General features: G+C 44.0%; 2 protein-coding genes across 2 annotated transcripts in view; one reads left to right on the plus strand and one right to left on the minus strand.

Moving 5' to 3' along the window:
- The first annotated feature begins 1,705 nt into the window (after window positions 1-1,705).
- Window positions 1,706-19,844, plus strand: part of LOC149970073 (coiled-coil domain-containing protein 146-like) — a 59,474-nt gene continuing 41,335 nt past the window's right edge. The window contains exon 1 of the mRNA XM_090228661.1: window positions 1,706-1,940. Coding sequence (XP_090084787.1) covers window positions 1,779-1,940 — 162 coding nt within the window. The 5' untranslated portion in view covers window positions 1,706-1,778. The remainder of the gene's footprint in view (window positions 1,941-19,844) is intronic.
- LOC118942876 (fibroleukin) lies at window positions 10,664-16,228 on the minus strand. Its single transcript, XM_036956863.2, has 3 exons — window positions 15,213-16,228; window positions 12,366-12,565; window positions 10,664-12,003 (listed from the first exon to the last, which is right to left on the minus strand). Exons 1-3 carry the CDS (start codon window positions 16,117-16,119, stop codon window positions 11,497-11,499), a joined length of 1,614 nt encoding a protein of 537 aa, XP_036812758.2. The 5' UTR covers window positions 16,120-16,228; the 3' UTR covers window positions 10,664-11,496.

Genomic DNA, 19,844 nt, shown 5'->3' on the forward strand with positions numbered 1-19,844 from the left:
TAAAAGTTTAAAAACTGTTTTTTCAGTCTTGCTGAAAAGGATGTTGGGATGTCGTTGTTATGGCAACGTTTTCAAGGCATTCAACAAAACAGAGAGGCTGAGATTTACTGAAGCATTTTGTTGTTTAGCTAGCTAGCTGACAACAACATTTACAAATAGCTCTACCTCCCAGAGCTAACTTTTATGGCATAATGCTGGATCATTATTTTGACAAACTTGGAGTCACAGGTGAATAAAGGGACTGTCACAGGTAAGAATAACAGAGTGTAAGTGTAACAGTTAACGTTAGCTACCTATAGCTATTTCTTCTTTCCCCAGTTAGTTTACACGAGGCTGGTCAAATAGTTGTAACCAGTAGTTAACTTTAGCAGTTTTGAGTAGGAAGCGAATTTTCCGGTTCTGTTTGGCTCAAATGATTCATTCGTATCATCTAAATCCAATGCCCTCCAGCCGGTAACGGTATATCACAGATAGAACAATGATCATTGACATTGCACCTTGCAAATGAACACAAACAGTGGTGCGCGTCTAGAAAAGGGAGTTAGGATTGGAAAAGGTTCATTTGGAGCCCTGAACACAGGCCTAGTCTCCAGTTGAAACGGGTTCAATAGCCTTTCTACCAGTATTTCTTCTTATGCCTAACAATTCGGCAAAAATGTGTTGATTCACGTTAGTTGACACTCAACCAAATGTTAATCAAAACTAGACATTGAACTGACTGACGCCTTTGCTCAGTGGGAAGTAAGTCTGGAGAGGATAGTGACTATACTTACTGTAAGAGGCCCACTGGGCCAGCAGCCAAGGTTTAGAAGGGTCCAAAGCAGCTGGGTTTAGTATTTTCTGTAGGTTCCAGAACACTGAGCTGTGTCCCAAATGGCACCCTATTCCCTATAGTGGACTACGTTTGACCAGGACCAATGCGTCCCATATGGGGCCTGATCAAATGTACTACACTATAGGGAATAGGGTGCCATTTTGGACACATTCTAGGTCAAAGACTGGAGCTAGAGGCTATGAGGGTTGCAGCAGTCTGTCTTTCATCAGTGTAATGTAGAGTGGATAGAATACACAAGGCTAAGATTTTGTATATTTCTGCAAATACTTTGCAAAGCCAATAAATGTAAAATAATCTTGTAAATGACTAGTAGTTACGAAATTGTCTAGTGCTCTTCTTCTTTAGAAGATCATGAAAATGCTTACTAATCCTGTCTGTCTGCTGTCTGTCTGCTGTCTCTGTCTGTCTGCTATCTTCTCCCTGCTGTCTCTGTCTGTCTGCTATCTTCTCCCTGCTGTCTCCGTCTGTCTGCTGTCTCTGTCTGTCTGCTATCTGTCTGCTGTCTGTCTGCTATCTTCTCCCTACTGTCTCTGTCTGTCTGCTGTCTCTGTCTGTCTGCTGTCTCCGTCTGTCTGCTGTCTCTGGGTGTCTGTCTGCTGTCTCTTGTCTGCTGTCTGCTGTCTCTGTCTGTCTGCTGTCTCTTGTCTGCTGCTTGCTGTCTCTGGCTGTCTTGTCTGCTGTCTCTGGCTATCTGTCTGCTGTCTCTGTTTGTCTGCTGTCGCTGTCGGTCGGCTGTCTCTGGCTGTCTGCTGTCTCTGTCTGTCGGCTGTCTCTGGCTGTCTGCTGTCTCTGTCTGTCTGTCTGTCTGTCTGTCTGTCTGTCTGTCTGTCTGTCTGTCTGTCTGTCTGTCGTGTGTGTCTGTCAGCGTGTCTGTCTGCTGCCTCTATCTTCGTGTCTGTCTGCGTGCGTGTCTGTCTGTCTGCGTGTGTGTGACAGGGCCACTATGAGCCAAGCTGGGGAGCAGACCAACCCACCCAGTGGAGGAGGTGAGGAGGAGACTACTCCTTTATCAGCCCTGGCTCCTGATGCTGCCCTACAGGAGGAGAGCCTGGCCCTGGGCCCCACTCACGTCTCTGCCAGCCCAGCCTTCCAGTGCTTAGACCAGGTAACACATACTCTTTTCACGCTACTGAGACAAACCGAGCCGAGCTGACCCCTACTGGGCTGACCTAGTTATTCATACACCATAGTTGCTAGAACTCTGTCACCATGACCAGTTGAAACCAGAGGTCTCTTCACAGTCCCCAGGTCCAGAACAGAGGCTGGGAAACACACAATATTAAATAGAGCCATGACTACATGGAACTCTCTGCCACCACAGATAACACTTTACGGCATGACACGGACTGTGAAGAAACACTGATATTTTTATGCATTTTGCATTGTAATATGCATTGTAATATGTATTGTATTGTGTATTGTATTATGTACTGTATTATGTATTGTATTGTGTATTGTAATATGTATTGTATTATGCATTGTAATATGTATTGTAATATGTATTGTAATATGTATTGTAATATGTATTGTATTGTGTATTGTAATATGTGTTGTAATATGTATTGTATTGTGTATTGTAATATGTACTGTATTATGTATTGTAATATGTATTGCATTATATTATATATTGTATTATGTATTGTAATATGTATTGTAATATGTATTGTATTTTGTATTGTATTGTGTATTGTAATATGTATTGCATTATATTATATATTGTATTATGTATTGTAATATGTATTGTAATATGTATTGTATTATGTATTGTATTTTGTATTGTATTGTGTATTGTATTATATTATATATTGTAATATGTATTGTATTGCGTATTGTATTATGTATTGTATTTTGTATTGTATTTTGTATTGTATTGTGTATTGTAATATGTATTGCATTATATTATATATTGTATTATGTATTGTAATATGTATTGTAATATGTATTGTATTATGTATTGTATTTTGTATTGTATTGTGTATTGTATTATGTATTGCAATATGCATTGTAATATGTATTGTAATATGTATTGTAATATGTATTGTAATATGTATTGTAATATGTATTGTATTGTGTATTGTAATATGTATTGCAATATGCATTGTAATATGTATTGTAATATGTATTGTAATATGTATTGTAATATGTATTGTATTGTGTATTGTAATATGTATTGTAATATGTATTGCAATATGCATTGTAATATGTATTGTAATATGTATTGTATTGTGTATTGTATTGTGTATTGTATTATGTACTGTATTATGTATTGTAATATGTATTGTAATATGTATTGTATTATATATTGTATTATGTATTGTATTATGTACTGTATTATGTATTGTATTGTGTATTGTATTGTGTATTGTATTATGTACTGTATTATGTATTGTAATATGTATTGTAATATGTATTGTATTATATATTGTATTATGTATTGTATTATGTACTGTATTATGTATTGTAATATGTATTGTAATATGTATTGTAATATGTATTGTATTGTGTATTGTATTGTTTATTGTAATATGTATTGCAATATGCATTGTAATATGTATTGTAATATGTATTGTAATATGTATTGTAATATGTATTGTAATATGTATTGTAATATGTATTGTATTGTGTATTGTATTGTGTATTGTAATATGTATTGCAATATGCATTGTAATATGTATTGTAATATGTATTGTAATATGTATTGTATTGTGTATTGTATTGTATTATGTACTGTATTATGTATTGTAATATGTATTGTAATATGTATTGTATTATATATTGTATTATGTATTGTATTATGTACTGTATTATGTATTGTATTGTGTATTGTATTGTGTATTGTATTATGTACTGTATTATGTATTGTAATATGTATTGTAATATGTATTGTATTATATATTGTATTATGTATTGTATTATGTACTGTATTATGTATTGTAATATGTATTGTAATATGTATTGTAATATGTATTGTATTGTGTATTGTATTGTTTATTGTAATATGTATTGCAATATGCATTGTAATATGTATTGTAATATGTATTGTAATATGTATTGTAATATGTATTGTAATATGTATTGTATTGTGTATTGTATTGTGTATTGTAATATGTATTGCAATATGCATTGTAATATGTATTGTAATATGTATTGTAATATGTATTGTATTGTATTGTGTATTGTAATATGTATTGTATTGTGTATTGTATTATGTATTGTATTGTGTATTGTATTATGTATTGTATTGTGTATTGTATTGTGTATTGTATTATGTACTGTATTATGTATTGTAATATGTATTGTAATATGTATTGTATTATATATTGTATTATGTATTGTAGTATGTACTGTATTATGTATTGTAATATGTATTGTATTATGTATTGTATTGTGTATTGTATTATATTATATATTGTAATATGTATTGTATTGTGTATTGTATTATATATTGTATTATGTATTGTATTATGTACTGTATTATGTATTGTAATATGTATTGTATTATATTATATATTGTAATATGTATTGTATTATGTATTGTATTATATATTGTATTATGTATTGTATTATGTATTGTATTATGCACTGTATTATGTATTGTATTATGTACTGTATTATGTATTGTGTATTGTATTGTGTATTGTATTGTATTGCCAATCCTGAACCCTTATGAAGGGAAAATGAATAAAACATCAGCCAATCCTGAACCCTTATGAAGGGAAAATGAATAAAACATCAGCCAATCCTGAACCCTTATGAAGGGAAAATGAATAAAATATCAGCCAATCCTGAACCCTTATGAAGGGAAAATGAATAGAACATCAGCCAATCCTGAACCCTTATGAAGGTAAAATGAATAAAACATATAGGCTAGACCAGGTTTATTTCCCTGCTGATGGTTGGCAGATATAGGCTGGGTCAGGTCTATTTGCCTGCTGATGGTTGGCAGATATAGGCTGAGTCAGGTCTATTTGCCTGCTGATGGTTGGCAGATATAGGCTGGGTCAGGGCTATTTGCCTGCTGATGGTTGGCAGATATAGGCTGGGTCAGGTCTATTTGCCTGCTGATGGTTGGCAGATATAGGCTAGGTCATGTCTATTTGCCTGCTGATGGTTGGCAGATATAGGCTGGGTCAGGGCTATTTGCCTGTTGATGGTTGGCAGATATAGGCTAGGTCATGTCTATTTGCCTGCTGATGGTTGGCAGATATAGGCTGAGTCAGGTCTATTTGCCTGCTGATGGTTGGCAGATATAGGCTGGGTCAGGGCTATTTGCCTGCTGATGGTTGGCAGATATAGGCTGGGTCAGGTCTATTTGCCTGCTGATGGTTGGCAGATATAGGCTAGGTCAGGGCTATTTGCCTGCTGATGGTTGACAGATATAGGCTGGGTCAGGTCTATTTGCCTGCTGATGGTTGGCAGATATAGGCTGGGTCAGGGCTATTTGCCTGTTGATGGTTGGCAGATATAGGCTGGGTCAGGTCTATTTGCCTGCTGATGGTTGACAGATATAGGCTGGGTCAGGTCTATTTGCCTGCTGATGGTTGGCAGGTATAGGCTGGGTCAGGTCTATTTGCCTGCTGATGGTTGACCGATATAGGCTGGGTCAGGTCTTTTTGCCTGCTGATGGTTGGCAGATATAGGCTGGGCCAGGGCTATTTGCCTGCTGATGGTTGGCAAATATAGGCTGGGTCAGGGCTATTTGCCTGCTGATGGTTGGCAGATATAGGCTGGTTCAGGGCTATATGCCTGCTGATGGTTGGCAGATATAGGCTGGGTCAGGGCTATTTGCCTGCTGATGGTTGACTGATACAGGCTGGGTCAGGGCTATTTGCCTGCTGATGGTTGGCAGATATAGGCTGGGTCAGGTCTATTTGCCTGCTGATGGTTGGCAGATATAGGCTGGGTCAGGGCAATTTGCCTGTTGATGGTTGACAGATATAGGCTAGGTCAGGTCTATTTGCCTGCTGATGGTTGACAGATATAGGCTGGGTCAGGGCTATTTGCCTGCTGATGGTTGGCAGATATAGGTTAGGTCAGGGCTATTTGCCTGCTGATGGTTGGCAGATATAGGCTGGTTCAGGGCTATATGCCTGCTGATGGTTGGCAGATATAGGCTGGGTCAGGGCTATTTGCCTGCTGATGGTTGACTGATACAGGCTGGGTCAGGGCTATTTGCCTGCTGATGGTTGGCAGATATAGGCTGGGTCAGGTCTATTTGCCTGCTGATGGTTGGCAGATATAGGCTGGGTCAGGGCAATTTGCCTGTTGATGGTTGACAGATATAGGCTAGGTCAGGTCTATTTGCCTGCTGATGGTTGACAGATATAGGCTGGGTCAGGGCTATTTGCCTGCTGATGGTTGGCAGATATAGGTTAGGTCAGGGCTATTTGCCTGCTGATGGTTGGCAGATATAGGCTGGTTCAGGGCTATTTGCCTGCTGATGGTTGACAGATATAGGCTGGGTCAGGGCTATTTGCCTGTTGATGGTTGACAGATATAGGCTGGGTCAGGTCTATTTGCCTGCTGATGGTTGACAGATATAGGCTGGGTCAGGGCTATTTGCCTGCTGATGGTTGACAGATATAGGCTGGGTCAGGGCTATTTGCCTGCTGATGGTTGGCAGATATAGGCTGGGTCAGGTCTATTTGCCTGCTGATGGTTGGCAGATATAGGCTGGGTCAGGGCTATTTGCCTGCTGATGGTTGGCAGATATTGGCTGGGTCAGGTCTATTTGCCTGCTGATGGTTGGCAGATATAGGCTAGGTCAGGGCTATTTGCCTGCTGATGGTTGACAGATATAGGCTGGGTCAGGTCTATTTGCCTGCTGATGGTTGGCAGATATAGGCTGGGTCAGGGCTATTTGCCTGTTGATGGTTGGCAGATATAGGCTGGGTCAGGTCTATTTGCCTGCTGATGGTTGACAGATATAGGCTGGGTCAGGTCTATTTGCCTGCTGATGGTTGGCAGATATGGGCTAGCTCAGGTCTATTTGCCTGCTGATGGTTGGCAGGTATAGGCTGGGTCAGGTCTATTTGCCTGCTGATGGTTGACCGATATAGGCTGGGCCAGGGCTATTTGCCTGCTGATGGTTGGCAAATATAGGCTGGGTCAGGGCTATTTGCCTGCTGATGGTTGGCAGATATAGGCTGGGTCAGGGCTATTTGCCTGTTGATGGTTGGCAGATATAGGCTGGGTCAGGTCTATTTGCCTGCTGATGGTTGACAGATATAGGCTGGGTCAGGTCTATTTGCCTGCTGATGGTTGGCAGGTATAGGCTGGGTCAGGTCTATTTGCCTGCTGATGGTTGACCGATATAGGCTGGGTCAGGTCTTTTTGCCTGCTGATGGTTGGCAGATATAGGCTGGGCCAGGGCTATTTGCCTGCTGATGGTTGGCAAATATAGGCTGGGTCAGGGCTATTTGCCTGCTGATGGTTGGCAGATATAGGCTGGTTCAGGGCTATATGCCTGCTGATGGTTGGCAGATATAGGCTGGGTCAGGGCTATTTGCCTGCTGATGGTTGACTGATACAGGCTGGGTCAGGGCTATTTGCCTGCTGATGGTTGGCAGATATAGGCTGGGTCAGGTCTATTTGCCTGCTGATGGTTGGCAGATATAGGCTGGGTCAGGGCAATTTGCCTGTTGATGGTTGACAGATATAGGCTAGGTCAGGTCTATTTGCCTGCTGATGGTTGACAGATATAGGCTGGGTCAGGGCTATTTGCCTGCTGATGGTTGGCAGATATAGGTTAGGTCAGGGCTATTTGCCTGCTGATGGTTGGCAGATATAGGCTGGTTCAGGGCTATTTGCCTGCTGATGGTTGACAGATATAGGCTGGGTCAGGGCTATTTGCCTGTTGATGGTTGACAGATATAGGCTGGGTCAGGTCTATTTGCCTGCTGATGGTTGACAGATATAGGCTGGGTCAGGGCTATTTGCCTGCTGATGGTTGACAGATATAGGCTGGGTCAGGGCTATTTGCCTGCTGATGGTTGGCAGATATAGGCTGGGTCAGGTCTATTTGCCTGCTGATGGTTGGCAGATATAGGCTGGGTCAGGGCTATTTGCCTGCTGATGGTTGGCAGATATTGGCTGGGTCAGGTCTATTTGCCTGCTGATGGTTGGCAGATATAGGCTAGGTCAGGGCTATTTGCCTACTGATGGTTGACAGATATAGGCTGGGTCAGGTCTATTTGCCTGCTGATGGTTGGCAGATATAGGCTGGGTCAGGGCTATTTGCCTGTTGATGGTTGGCAGATATAGGCTGGGTCAGGTCTATTTGCCTGCTGATGGTTGACAGATATAGGCTGGGTCAGGTCTATTTGCCTGCTGATGGTTGGCAGATATGGGCTAGCTCAGGTCTATTTGCCTGCTGATGGTTGGCAGGTATAGGCTGGGTCAGGTCTATTTGCCTGCTGATGGTTGACCGATATAGGCTGGGCCAGGGCTATTTGCCTGCTGATGGTTGGCAAATATAGGCTGGGTCAGGGCTATTTGCCTGCTGATGGTTGGCAGATATAGGCTTTATCAGGGCTATATGCCTGCTGATGGTTGACAGATATAGGCTGGGTCAGGGCTATTTGCCTGCTGATGGTTGACTGATATAGGCTGGGTCAGGGCTATTTGCCTGCTGATGGTTGGCAGATATAGGCTGGGTCAGGTCTATTTGCCTGCTGATGGTTGGCAGATATAGGCTGGGTCAGGGCAATTTGCCTGTTGATGGTTGACAGATATAGGCTAGGTCAGGTCTATTTGCCTGCTGATGGTTGGCAGATATAGGCTGGGTCAGGTCTATTTGCCTGCTGATGGTTGGCAGATATAGGCTGGGTCAGGGCTATTTGCCTGCTGATGGTTGACAGATATAGGCTGGGTCAGGTCTATTTGCCTGCTGATGGTTGACAGATATAGGCTGGGTCAGGGCTATTTGCCTGTTGATGGTTGACAGATATAGGCTGGGTCAGGTCTATTTGCCTGCTGATGGTTGACAGATATAGGCTGGGTCAGGGCTATTTGCCTGCTGATGGTTGACAGATATAGGCTGGGTCAGGGCTATTTGCCTGCTGATGGTTGGCAGATATAGGCTGGGTCAGGGCTATTTGCCTGCTGATGGTTGACAGATATAGGCTGGGTCAGGGCTATTTGCCTGCTGATGGTTGGCAGATATAAGCTGGGTCAGGGCTATTTGCCTACTGATGGTTGACAGATATAGGCTGGGTCATTTCTATTTGCCTGCTGATGGTTGACAGATATAGGCTGGGTCAGGGCTATTTGCCTGCTGATGGTTGGCAGATTTAGGCTGGGTCAGGGCTATTTGCCTGCTGATGGTTGACAGATATAGGCTGGGTCAGGGCTATTTGCCTGTTGATGGTTGGCAGATATAGGCTGGGTCGGGGCTATTTGCCTGCTGATAGTTGACAGATATAGGCTGGGTCAGGTCTATTTGCCTGCTGATGGTTGACAGATATAGGCTGGGTCAGGTCTATTTGCCTGCTGATGGTTGACAGATATAGGCTGGGTCAGGGCTATTTGCCTGTTGATGGTTGGCAGATATAGGCTGGGTCAGGTCTATTTGCCTGCTGATGGTTGACAGATATAGGCTGGGTCAGGTCTATTTGCCTGCTGATGGTTGGCAGATATAGGCTGGGTCAGGGCTATTTGCCTGCTGATGGTTGGCAGATATAGGCTAGGTCATGTCTATTTGCCTGCTGATGGTTGGCAGATATAGGCTGAGTCAGGTCTATTTGCCTGCTGATGGTTGGCAGATATAGGCTGGGTCAGGGCTATTTGCCTGCTGATGGTTGGCAGATATAGGCTGGGTCAGGTCTATTTGCCTGCTGATGGTTGGCAGATATAGGCTAGGTCAGGTCTATTTGCCTGCTGATGGTTGGCAGATATAGGCTGGGTCAGGTCTATTTGCCTGCTGATGGTTGGCAGATATAGGCTAGGTCAGGTCTATTTGCCTGCTGATGGTTGACAGATATAGGCTGGGTCAGGGCTATTTGACTGCTGATGGTTGACAGATATAGGCTGGGTCAGGGCTATTTGCCTGCTGATGGTTGACAGATATAGGCTGGGTCAGGTCTATTTGACTGCTGATGGTTGGCAGATATAGGCTGGGTCAGGTCTATTTGCCTGCTGATGGTTGACAGATATAGGCTAGGTCAGGGCTATTTGCCTGCTGATGGTTGACAGATATAGGCTGGGTCAGGTCTATTTGACTGCTGATGGTTGACAGATATAGGCTGGGTCAGGGCTATTTGCCTGCTGATGGTTGACAGATATAGGCTGGGTCAGGTCTATTTGCCTGCTGATGGTTGACAGATATAGGCTAGGTCAGGGCTATTTGCCTGCTGATGGTTGACAGATATAGGCTGGGTCAGGTCTATTTGACTGCTGATGGTTGACAGATATAGGCTTGGTCAGGTCTATTTGCCTGCTGATGGTTGACAGATATAGGCTGGGTCAGGTCTATTTGACTGCTGATGGTTGACAGATATAGGCTGGGTCAGGGCTATTTGCCTGCTGATGGTTGACAGATATAGGCTAGGTCAGGGCTATTTGCCTGCTGATGGTTGACAGATATAGGCTGGGTCAGGGCTATTTGCCTGCTGATGGTTGACAGATATAGGCTGGGTCAGGGCTATTTGCCTGCTGATGGTTGACAGATATAGGCTGGGTCAGGGCTATTTGCCTGCTGATGGTTGGCAGATATAGGCTGGGTCAGGGCTATTTGCCTGCTGATGGTTGGCAGATATAGGCTGGGTCAGGGCTATTTGCCTGCTGTGTTTCATGCGGGATATGGATAACAAAACATTCAGTACTCGGTGCAAATCTGTAAAAAGTTTATTCATGTTTTTATATAAAAAGTAAATACTTTTTTGAATAGGACAATAGAAGGTGAATGAAAAACGTCTAGTGTACATACAGTTCTATACATCAAGCTACATAATCAATTATTCTATTCAAATATACCTACACTTTAAACCTTTTCATACAAGTCGAAATACTCCATCTTTTAGTTTTAAACTTCTCTGTGGTCAACTTCTCAACCCCAATACAATGCTTTTTAATTCCGAGTACAATACTTTTTGGGCTACTCATCTTAGGCAATCACTGTGTACTGCATGAACATACAGTCCATATATTAGTTATATAAAAGCTATCATACTTTCAAAAATAAATACTGTACATTTCCTCCTTGAACTTGGGGCCTTTAGTTTCCATGCTGCTTAGCCTGTCTAGATGAGGATGCAATGCAATGACATAACGCTAGGTGGCAGTATTATACAGACAATGGAGTTACAGATGTCTGGAAACAGTTGCAGTGCCTGCAGTCAACCAATGTAATTATTCTGCAGAAAGCAAACATATCTGACTCCATTTTGTTGCTGTTGTTAGTTCAGTGGCACATGGTCCATAGTATGTTTTTTGACCGATAGCCAGACATTTCCTATGACTGTGATATCATACGTTTGTCTTCGGTGGAGACTTTTCCAACCTTTTGAAGATTTCATTGCTGTTTTATTCCCGGGAACTCAGGTGTCTCAGACTGTCTCTGAACCATGTGGTTAAACTTGACAGTGGGAGGCAGAAAGGTCAAAGGAGCAGAAAGTCAAGAAGAAAAAAGTATTTCTGATCTTTCCGGTCGTTTCCGTTCTCTTTTACGGAGCGTAGTTCTTTGGCCGTATCATCATTTTGACCGTCTTGAAGGCCTGCCTGTAGTTGGTGGGGTATGCTTCACTAGACATGTTGTGCCATGTTCCCCAGAAGATGCCGTTCCTCACGCCCTTGTATCTCTTGTGGTAGTATTTCCCATTGAGATTGGCTGACATGCAGGCGTCAAACCACCAGCCAGAGCTGTAGTACGCGCCGCAGTTCCCTGACGGGTACATGTCGTTGTCCCTGTCTGGCGTGGTGAAGAACTTCTGGTCGTGGTTGAAGTGCTGGTTCATGTGCAGCGCGTTGCCGGCCGTGCCACTGTACCCGCTGATGGAGAGGCGATACCTCAGGAATTCGTTGGCTACGTAGAACTGGTCGAACTTGGCATACTCCCGCACCCCTTGGAAGTCCTCCAGTTCGATGCGCAGAACCATGTCCTTGGCCTTGGTCAGGAGGTGGATGCGGTCGTTGCCCAACCAGAACTCTCCCCGGGGGTCACCAAATCCCCCCTAGAGAGAGAGAGACAGAGAGAGAGAGGGCAATGGCAGGGAGAGAGAGAGAGAGAGACAGAGAGAGAGAGAGGGCAAGGGCAGGGAGAGAGAGATAGAGAGACAGAGAGAGAGAGAGGGCAAGGGCAGGGGGAGAGAGAGAAAAAAATGTAAAGGTCTGTGTCAGAGGAGTCAAATCTGTCCCAAATGGCACCCTATTCCCTACATAGTGCCTGGTCAAAGGTAGTGCACTATATAGGGAATAGGGTGACATTTGGGACACATCCTCATGTTTTCCCTGATTCTCACAGGCCAGCAGGCCATTACATGGAATGTTACTGACCACGGTCTGTCACAGAGTTTTGTCAAATGGGTTTATTAACCTTGTACTCAGTCCAGGAGCGGTTGAAGCTGACGGTGCCATTGAGGCGCTGCTGCACCAGGGTCCAGCCGCCGCCGAACGACTCCATGTCGCAGTAGACCTGGAACGTGCCGTTCCTGGGGTCTGGCGTGACCTGGTAGACGCCGTTCCTCCTCTCCTTTAGCATGTTGTAGTCAGAGCAGTCCTTGGGAGCGATGATGACTGTTGTGAGAGAGAGACAGGGCAGGGGGAGGGAGAGAGAGAGAGAGAGACAGGGCAGGGGGAGGGAGAGAGACAGAGAGAGACAGGGCAGGGGAAGGGAGAGAGAGACAGAGAGAGACAGGGCAGGGGGAGGGAGAGAGAGAGAGAGACAGGGCAGGGGGAGGGAGAGAGAGGCAACGGTCAGTGTCCGAGGAGTAAAGAAAACACTGTTTCCCTCAAAGCACAAGCCTCTCACAACCCAGCAGCCATTGCATGGAATGTTCCTGACTTTCAGCCCCAGAATGTTCCTGACTTTCAGCCCCAGAGCTGACTGAGCGAGTTGAGCCACGGTGTCACTGTTTTCATATAAGGGGAGGACAGCCTTGTCAAAACGTGGGAACGTGTCAAATGGGATTAACCAAGGCTGCTGGAGAGCCTGCCAGTCCCCACTCTGTGTGTGTGATGATAATGCATCCTGACAGACACTTTTGGAGCTTAGAGACCCTGAGTTTTGGAAAGTGACGCCAGTCGACTGCTCAGGATAGGAGCCTAGGAAGCATGAGAGAGGAGTTGAGTTAGCAGAGCACAGAAGAGGACAGAGCAGGCTGTTTGTGCGTGTGTGTGAGTGTGTGTGTGTCTCTGTATCTCCCCCCTGTGGGCAGTACTCCTATCAAAGTCTGCCCATATGTGATAGTATTAGTGGTTCTCAGAATATGGGCGCCAGGCTGTGACTGACCCAAATATAACAGTCCGCCAGACAGATGGACAGACAGCCATGCAGACTGATAAAGGGGATTGACAGCAACAGAAGAGCAGCTGTATTATCAAGGAAGTATGCAGAGACATAAAACCCTCATCTGGAAGTAACATCGTCCCAGTGAAAAGCTTGTGCATTCTCACATTACAGGCAAACAGTTCCTTTAATTCCTACAGAACAAGGCTTGGGACATTAGATGAAGCTTAATAAAAGTGTTTATAAATGAATCGAGAACATGATTCAGTTAAATGATCCGAAGGTCGACTCCCTCGATGTATGTCCGCGAACACCTTCAAATCCAATCAGAGACAGGAAGCACACTGTTTAGTTTAACTGTGAATTGGGGCTTAATGATCCGTTACAGAGCTGAGATTGTGAGATGTCTGACTGCTGACGTTCTGTTGTCGTTGAGCCGACAGAGAGTTTCTCACATCAAGATAGAAACGTAGCCAGTAGAAAGAAGGCTGTGTCAACAACAGAACCTACAAGCACTACTGCACTTTGATACTGGATGCTCCCGACTCTTACTGAAAACACTTTATATTGCCTGTTTCTCCATAATCTTTACATGAATCACTTCTGACATTATCTTGTCAAGCTATCCAGAGTCATTTGCAGAGCTCTTATACGAAACATGACAGATTAATCTAAGACAAGTACTTCTACATAGTGTTCTGATCTCACCATGACCAACTGTCGGAATGCAACACATTGCATCATCTTGTTGGCAAGTGTAATAAAGGAGGTAGCTGTTTACACCATGACGTTAACACTGTGTAACACACACTCAAAATGTCAGAATATCTCACACTCAAAATATCAGAGTATCACACACTCAAAATATCAGAGTATCCCACACTCAAAATATCAGAGTATCACACACTCAAAATATCAGAATATCTCACACTCAAAATATCAGAGTATCACACACTCAAAATGTCAGAATATCTCACACTCAAAATATCAGAGTATCCCACACTCAAAATATCAGAGTATCCCACACTCAAAATATCAGAGTATCACACACTCAAAATATCAGAATATCCCACACTCAAAATATTAGAGTATCACACACTCAAAATATCAGAATATCCCACACTCAAAATATCAGAATATCCCACACTCAAAATATCAGAATATCCCACACTCAAAATATCAGTGTCCCACACTCAAAATATCAGAATACCTCACACTCAAAATATCAGAATATCTCACACTCAAAATATCAGAATATCTCACACCCAAAATATCAGAATATCTCACACTCAAAATATCAGAGTATCTCACACTCAAAATATCAGAATATCTCACACCCAAAATATCAGAATATCTCACACTCAAAATATCAGAGTACCTCACACTCAAAATATCAGAATCTCTCACACTCAGAATATCCCAATGAGTTTTGAAAGATAAAGTGTGATGAAACAATGTAATTCCCTGGTACAGTAGCAGTGTTAGTCTAGGACCGTGCATAAAGAAAGGGTGATGATCTGGAGTTAAACCTGCAACTCTCCTTTTGATACGGCAGAGTACTCACACTCAGTACAGAGGGCTGGCATACTGTACAGTACTGATACAGCAGAGTACTCACACTCAGTACAGAGGGCTGGCATACTGTACATTACTGCATGCAGTGCATGAAAGCCTGATTTTATAATAAGTCTGTCTGGCTGATGCTTAGAGGAGAACAATAGGTTAGCAATAACAAGAGACTAGAGGAGCTTCTATAAGAGAACAGGGGGGGCTATTTTCAATAACACTCACACTGAGGGAAGTTCTGCACTTTACAGAAAAATTATAGTTTAGTAATAACAGAGCGTTTTGTAAATCACTTAAAGGTTATACAGAATTTTCCTGTCAAATTGTCAAGAACCTATTTGGTTAATTAAAGAGAGTAAATAGACGTACACTGAGGAGTTTGCTGGACGGCACACTGGTGGTTACAGTTGTTACTGAGCTTGTTGATCACTCCAGTGATGTTCTCCACCTTGCTGTCCACGATGGCCTCCACGTTCCTCATGTTGATCAGGCTTAGTTCCTCTAGACGGCCCTGCAGAGCCGTGATCTGTCCCCGTGCGTTACGCAGGCTGTTGGACATCTTGTTCATCTTCACCTGCATCTCAAACACAGAACCGCCGGTAGAGACGGTGCCTTTGCCAGTACCAGAACCGGTGCCAATGCCATCCCCATCAGGCCCTGTGTTGGTTCCCCCGTCTCCTCGTTCCTCCTTACTGGTGCTAGACTGTATTTCCAGAAACCCTGGTCCCGTAGCGGGACCCCCTGCTGCCTCCCCGCTGTCCCTCTGCAGGCTCTGGTCAGCCTGCTGCCGGCACTCCTGACAGTCCCTCTTCAGCCGGTTCACCGTCTCCTTCAGGCTCTGCAGCTCCTTCATGGTCTTCTCCAGCATCCTGAACTGCTTGGGCAGCTGGATGGTCAGTGGAGGCAGGGTGATCTGGTAGGGGCAGTCGTCCTCTTCTCCACACTGGCCAGAAGGCTTCATCCTCACAGGGCAGCCCCCTGAAACCTCTCCTGTAGCAGCCTTATCCTGAACCTTATCCCATCTCTGGGCTCTGTCTCCTGGCTCTGCTGCGGAGCTCCATGGGACTGCCAGCAGAAGAGTGGTGGAGGCCACAACACACAGCACGAACAGCCTCATGGTGTGTGTTTTGACTGAGTGTGTGTGCGTGTCAGTGAGTGAGTGAGTGAGTGTGTGTTTCTCAGCTACGCAGTCAGAGAGAGCGAGAGCGGCGTGAGAGAGCAGCCTGCAGGAGAGTGAGCGCAGGAGACTGCCTCCTGCCTGAGATAGTTGTGTCATTAATATCAGGGGAGGGAGGGAGGGGTGGGAGGGGCTGTGTTGCGTAATTCCACCACTCCATACCAGCAGCAAAGTCAACCATTTAAAGAGAGAGTAGGAAGGCAGAGTTCTGACTGAGCTGCAGTCCTTTAGAAGTCAGCCCATTTCCCTGAACAGACAAGTGAGTCAGTACAAAGGAATTAACATTCTCTCCTGAGTCAGTACAATGGAAGTGAGTCAGTACAAAGGAATTAACATTCTCTCCTGAGTCAGTACAATGGAAGTGAGTCAGTACAAAGGAATTAACATTCTCTCCTGAGTCAGTACAATGGAAGTGAGTCAGTACAAAGGAATTAACATTCTCTCCTGAGTCAGTACAATGGAAGTGAGTCAGTACAAAGGAATTAACATTCTCTCCTGAGTCAGTACAATGGAAGTGAGTCAGTACAAAGGAATTAACATTCTCTCCTGAGTCAGTACAATGGAAGTGAGTCAGTACAATGGAATTAACATTCTCTCCTGAGTCAGTACAATGGAAGTGAGTCAGTACAAAGGAATTAACATTCTCTCCTGTAGGTTTTTCCCCTCTTGTTGTTTTGCTGTTTTGTGTTCTTGGATATGTATCCTGAACTAGGACACTAAGCCCTTTATGAAGTGGTAGAAGTGGTCGGTTTGAGGGTCTTAGAGGGTTGATACTAGAATCACCTGAACAGAGAGAAAGGCTATGGTCCTACAGTGCACTTGTTTAATCTCCAAACTCCAATCTCAGTGTTGCTGTGGATCAACACCAATGTGTCTCTTTCCTTCTTAACTCTGGTCTCGTTGCAATGACAGTTTTAGATTCAATGTATGAATATGACATCACCACAACTGTGGAATACATAGCATCTTCTCTCTGCCACGATGAGTTGTTCGCTTTTCCTACTGATGGACTTTGTGGTGGGTTGTGGGATTCCTGTAAAGTGGGCTATAGCTCTTCACAGGCTGGAAGTCATATTGAATGAAACACAGTAAGGTGTTTCATTCAGGATTAGTCATATTGAAAGTGATGCAATATTTGCAATTCAAACCCTCTATTGAAACTCACGTTATACACCTTAGTTTTGGGTCAAAGGTGAGATGACTCTAGAGCTCTGAAAGATAAACAGAACAGCTCAAATCCTGTAGCAGGCTGAAACTGGCAGTGCCACAGGGCTCTGTGTGGTGGAGGTCATGGGTCAACGTCAGCCATCGTGTGATCAGAAAGTATTGTCCCTCTGAGCCAGACGGGCTACACATTAACGAGTCCTCCTCACCTGCAGGAAAAGAACTTGACTTTACGAATAAAGTGACTGTTATTGTTATTCCTTCCATATCTATGGAATAGTTTACTGTCCATGACTCATCCTTATGAATATTGTAACTGTCTGGAACTCTATATAACTGATATGATAACTGTTATTGTTATTCCTTCCATATCTATGGAATAGTTTACTGTCCATGACTCATCCTTATGAATATTGTAACTGTCTGGAACTCTATATAACTGATATGATAACTGTTATTGTTATTCCTTCCATATCTATGGAATAGTTTACTGTCCATGACTCATCCTTATGAATATTGTAACTGTCTGGAACTCTATATAACTGATATGATAACTGTTATTGTTGTTGTTGAGAATTGAAACTTTTTGACTATCCATTCCTTTAAGTGGCTCCCAGCCACTGAACGAGAAACTGTCTTTATTTTTTACTGAGGAAGGGAAAACCATAGAGCTTATAATTGACCTATTCAAATCAAATCAAATGTATTTATATAGCCCTTCGTACATCAGCTGATATCTCAAAGTGCTGTACAGAAACCCAGCCTAAAACCCCAAACAGCAAGTAATGCAGATGTAGAACCTATTCCATGTTGGTTGAGCAGAACGGGCAGAGTTACAGTACCATGCAGGCCTGGATCTCCTCTCTAACAGACAGAACTGTCAGGGTTACAGTACCATCCAGGCCTGGATCTCCTCTCTAACAGACAGAACTGTCAGGGTTACAGTACCATCCAGGCCTGGATCTCCTCTCTAACAGACAGAACTGTCAGGGTTACAGTACCATCCAGGCCTGGATCTCCTCTCTAACAGACAGAACTGTCAGGGTTACAGTACCATCCAGGCCTGGATCTCCTCTCTAACAGACAGAACTGTCAGAGTTACAGTACCATCCAGGTCTGGATCTCCTCTCTAACAGACAGAACTGTCAGGGTTACAGTACCATCCAGGCCTGGATCTCCTCTCTAACAGACAGAACTGTCAGGGTTACAGTACCATCCAGGCCTGGATCTCCTCTCTAACAGACAGAACTGTCAGGGTTACAGTACCATCCAGGCCTGGATCTCCTCTCTAACAGACAGAACTGTCAGAGTTACAGTACCATCCAGGCCTGGATCTCCTCTCTAACAGACAGAACTGTCAGGGTTACAGTACCATCCAGGCCTGGATCTCCTCTCTAACAGACAGAACTGTCAGGGTTACAGTACCATCCAGGCCTGGATCTCCTCTCTAACAGACAGAACTGTCAGAGTTACAGTACCAACCTATCTATACCTGTAATCCTATGTGTGTCTCTATACCTGTAGTCCTATGTGTGTCTCTACACCTGTAGTCCTGTGTGTCTCTATACCTGTAGTCCTGTGTGTCTCTACACCTGTAGTCCTGTGTGTCTCTATACCTGTAGTCCTGTGTGTCTCTACACCTGTAGTCCTGTGTGTGTCTCTATACCTGTAGTCCTATGTGTGTCTCTACACCTGTAGTCCTATGTGTGTCTCTACACCTGTAGTCCTGTGTGTCTCTATACCTGTAGTCCTATGTGTGTCTCTATACCTGTAGTCCTATGTGTGTCTCTACACCTGTAGTCCTATGTGTGTCTCTATACCTGTAGTCCTATGTGTGTCTCTATACCTGTAGTCCTATGTGTGTCTCTACACCTGTAGTCCTATGTGTGTCTCTATACCTGTAGTCCTATGTGTGTCTCTACACCTGTAGTCCTATGTGTGTCTCTACACCTGTATGACTGTGTGCAACCAGCCCCAGGTCAATAATACATTATTCTATACCTTCGTTATTCTCCATGTTCCTTTTAAGACATGGGGTTTTCCAGTAAACCTGCAGCACTCTGATGAACTCTAATGAGATGAATCCAAAGGTATCAGTTGTTTTCTGCCAGCTGTAGCTCTCCGGTGAGAGGAAGTCATTAGAACGTTTCACAGTGTGGTAGTTCACTCTGATCTAAGACAATCACCTAAAACATCAGTGATGCACACACGTGTTGACTGTTTGATGTGTCTTTCATCGTTCCAACCATCACAGCCTGGCTCTGTGAAGATCAGCCTGGCTCTGTGAAAATAAGCCTGGCTCTGTGAAGATCAGCCTGGCTCTGTGAAGATCAGCCTGGCTCTGTGAAGATCAGCCTGGCTCTGTGAAAATAAGCCTGGCTCTGTGAAGATCAGCCTGGCTCTGTGAAGATCAGCCTGGCTCTGTGAAGATCAGCCTGGCTCTGTGAAAATCAGCCTGGCTCTGTGAAAATCAGCCTGGCTCTGTGAAGATCAGCCTGGCTCTGTGAAAATCAGCCTGGCTCTGTGAAAATCAGCCTGGCTCTGTGAAGATCAGCCTGGCTCTGTGAAGGTCAGCCTGGCTCTGTGAAGATCAGCCTGGCTCTGTGAAGGTCAGCCTGGCTCTGTGAAGGTCAGCCTGGCTCTGTGAAGGTCAGCCTGGC

Source organism: Oncorhynchus mykiss, unplaced genomic scaffold, assembly GCF_057628025.1.
Source record: "Oncorhynchus mykiss isolate SJ-2025 unplaced genomic scaffold, ASM5762802v1 scaffold96, whole genome shotgun sequence".
In the NCBI taxonomy this organism is placed as follows: Eukaryota; Metazoa; Chordata; class Actinopteri; order Salmoniformes; family Salmonidae; genus Oncorhynchus; species Oncorhynchus mykiss.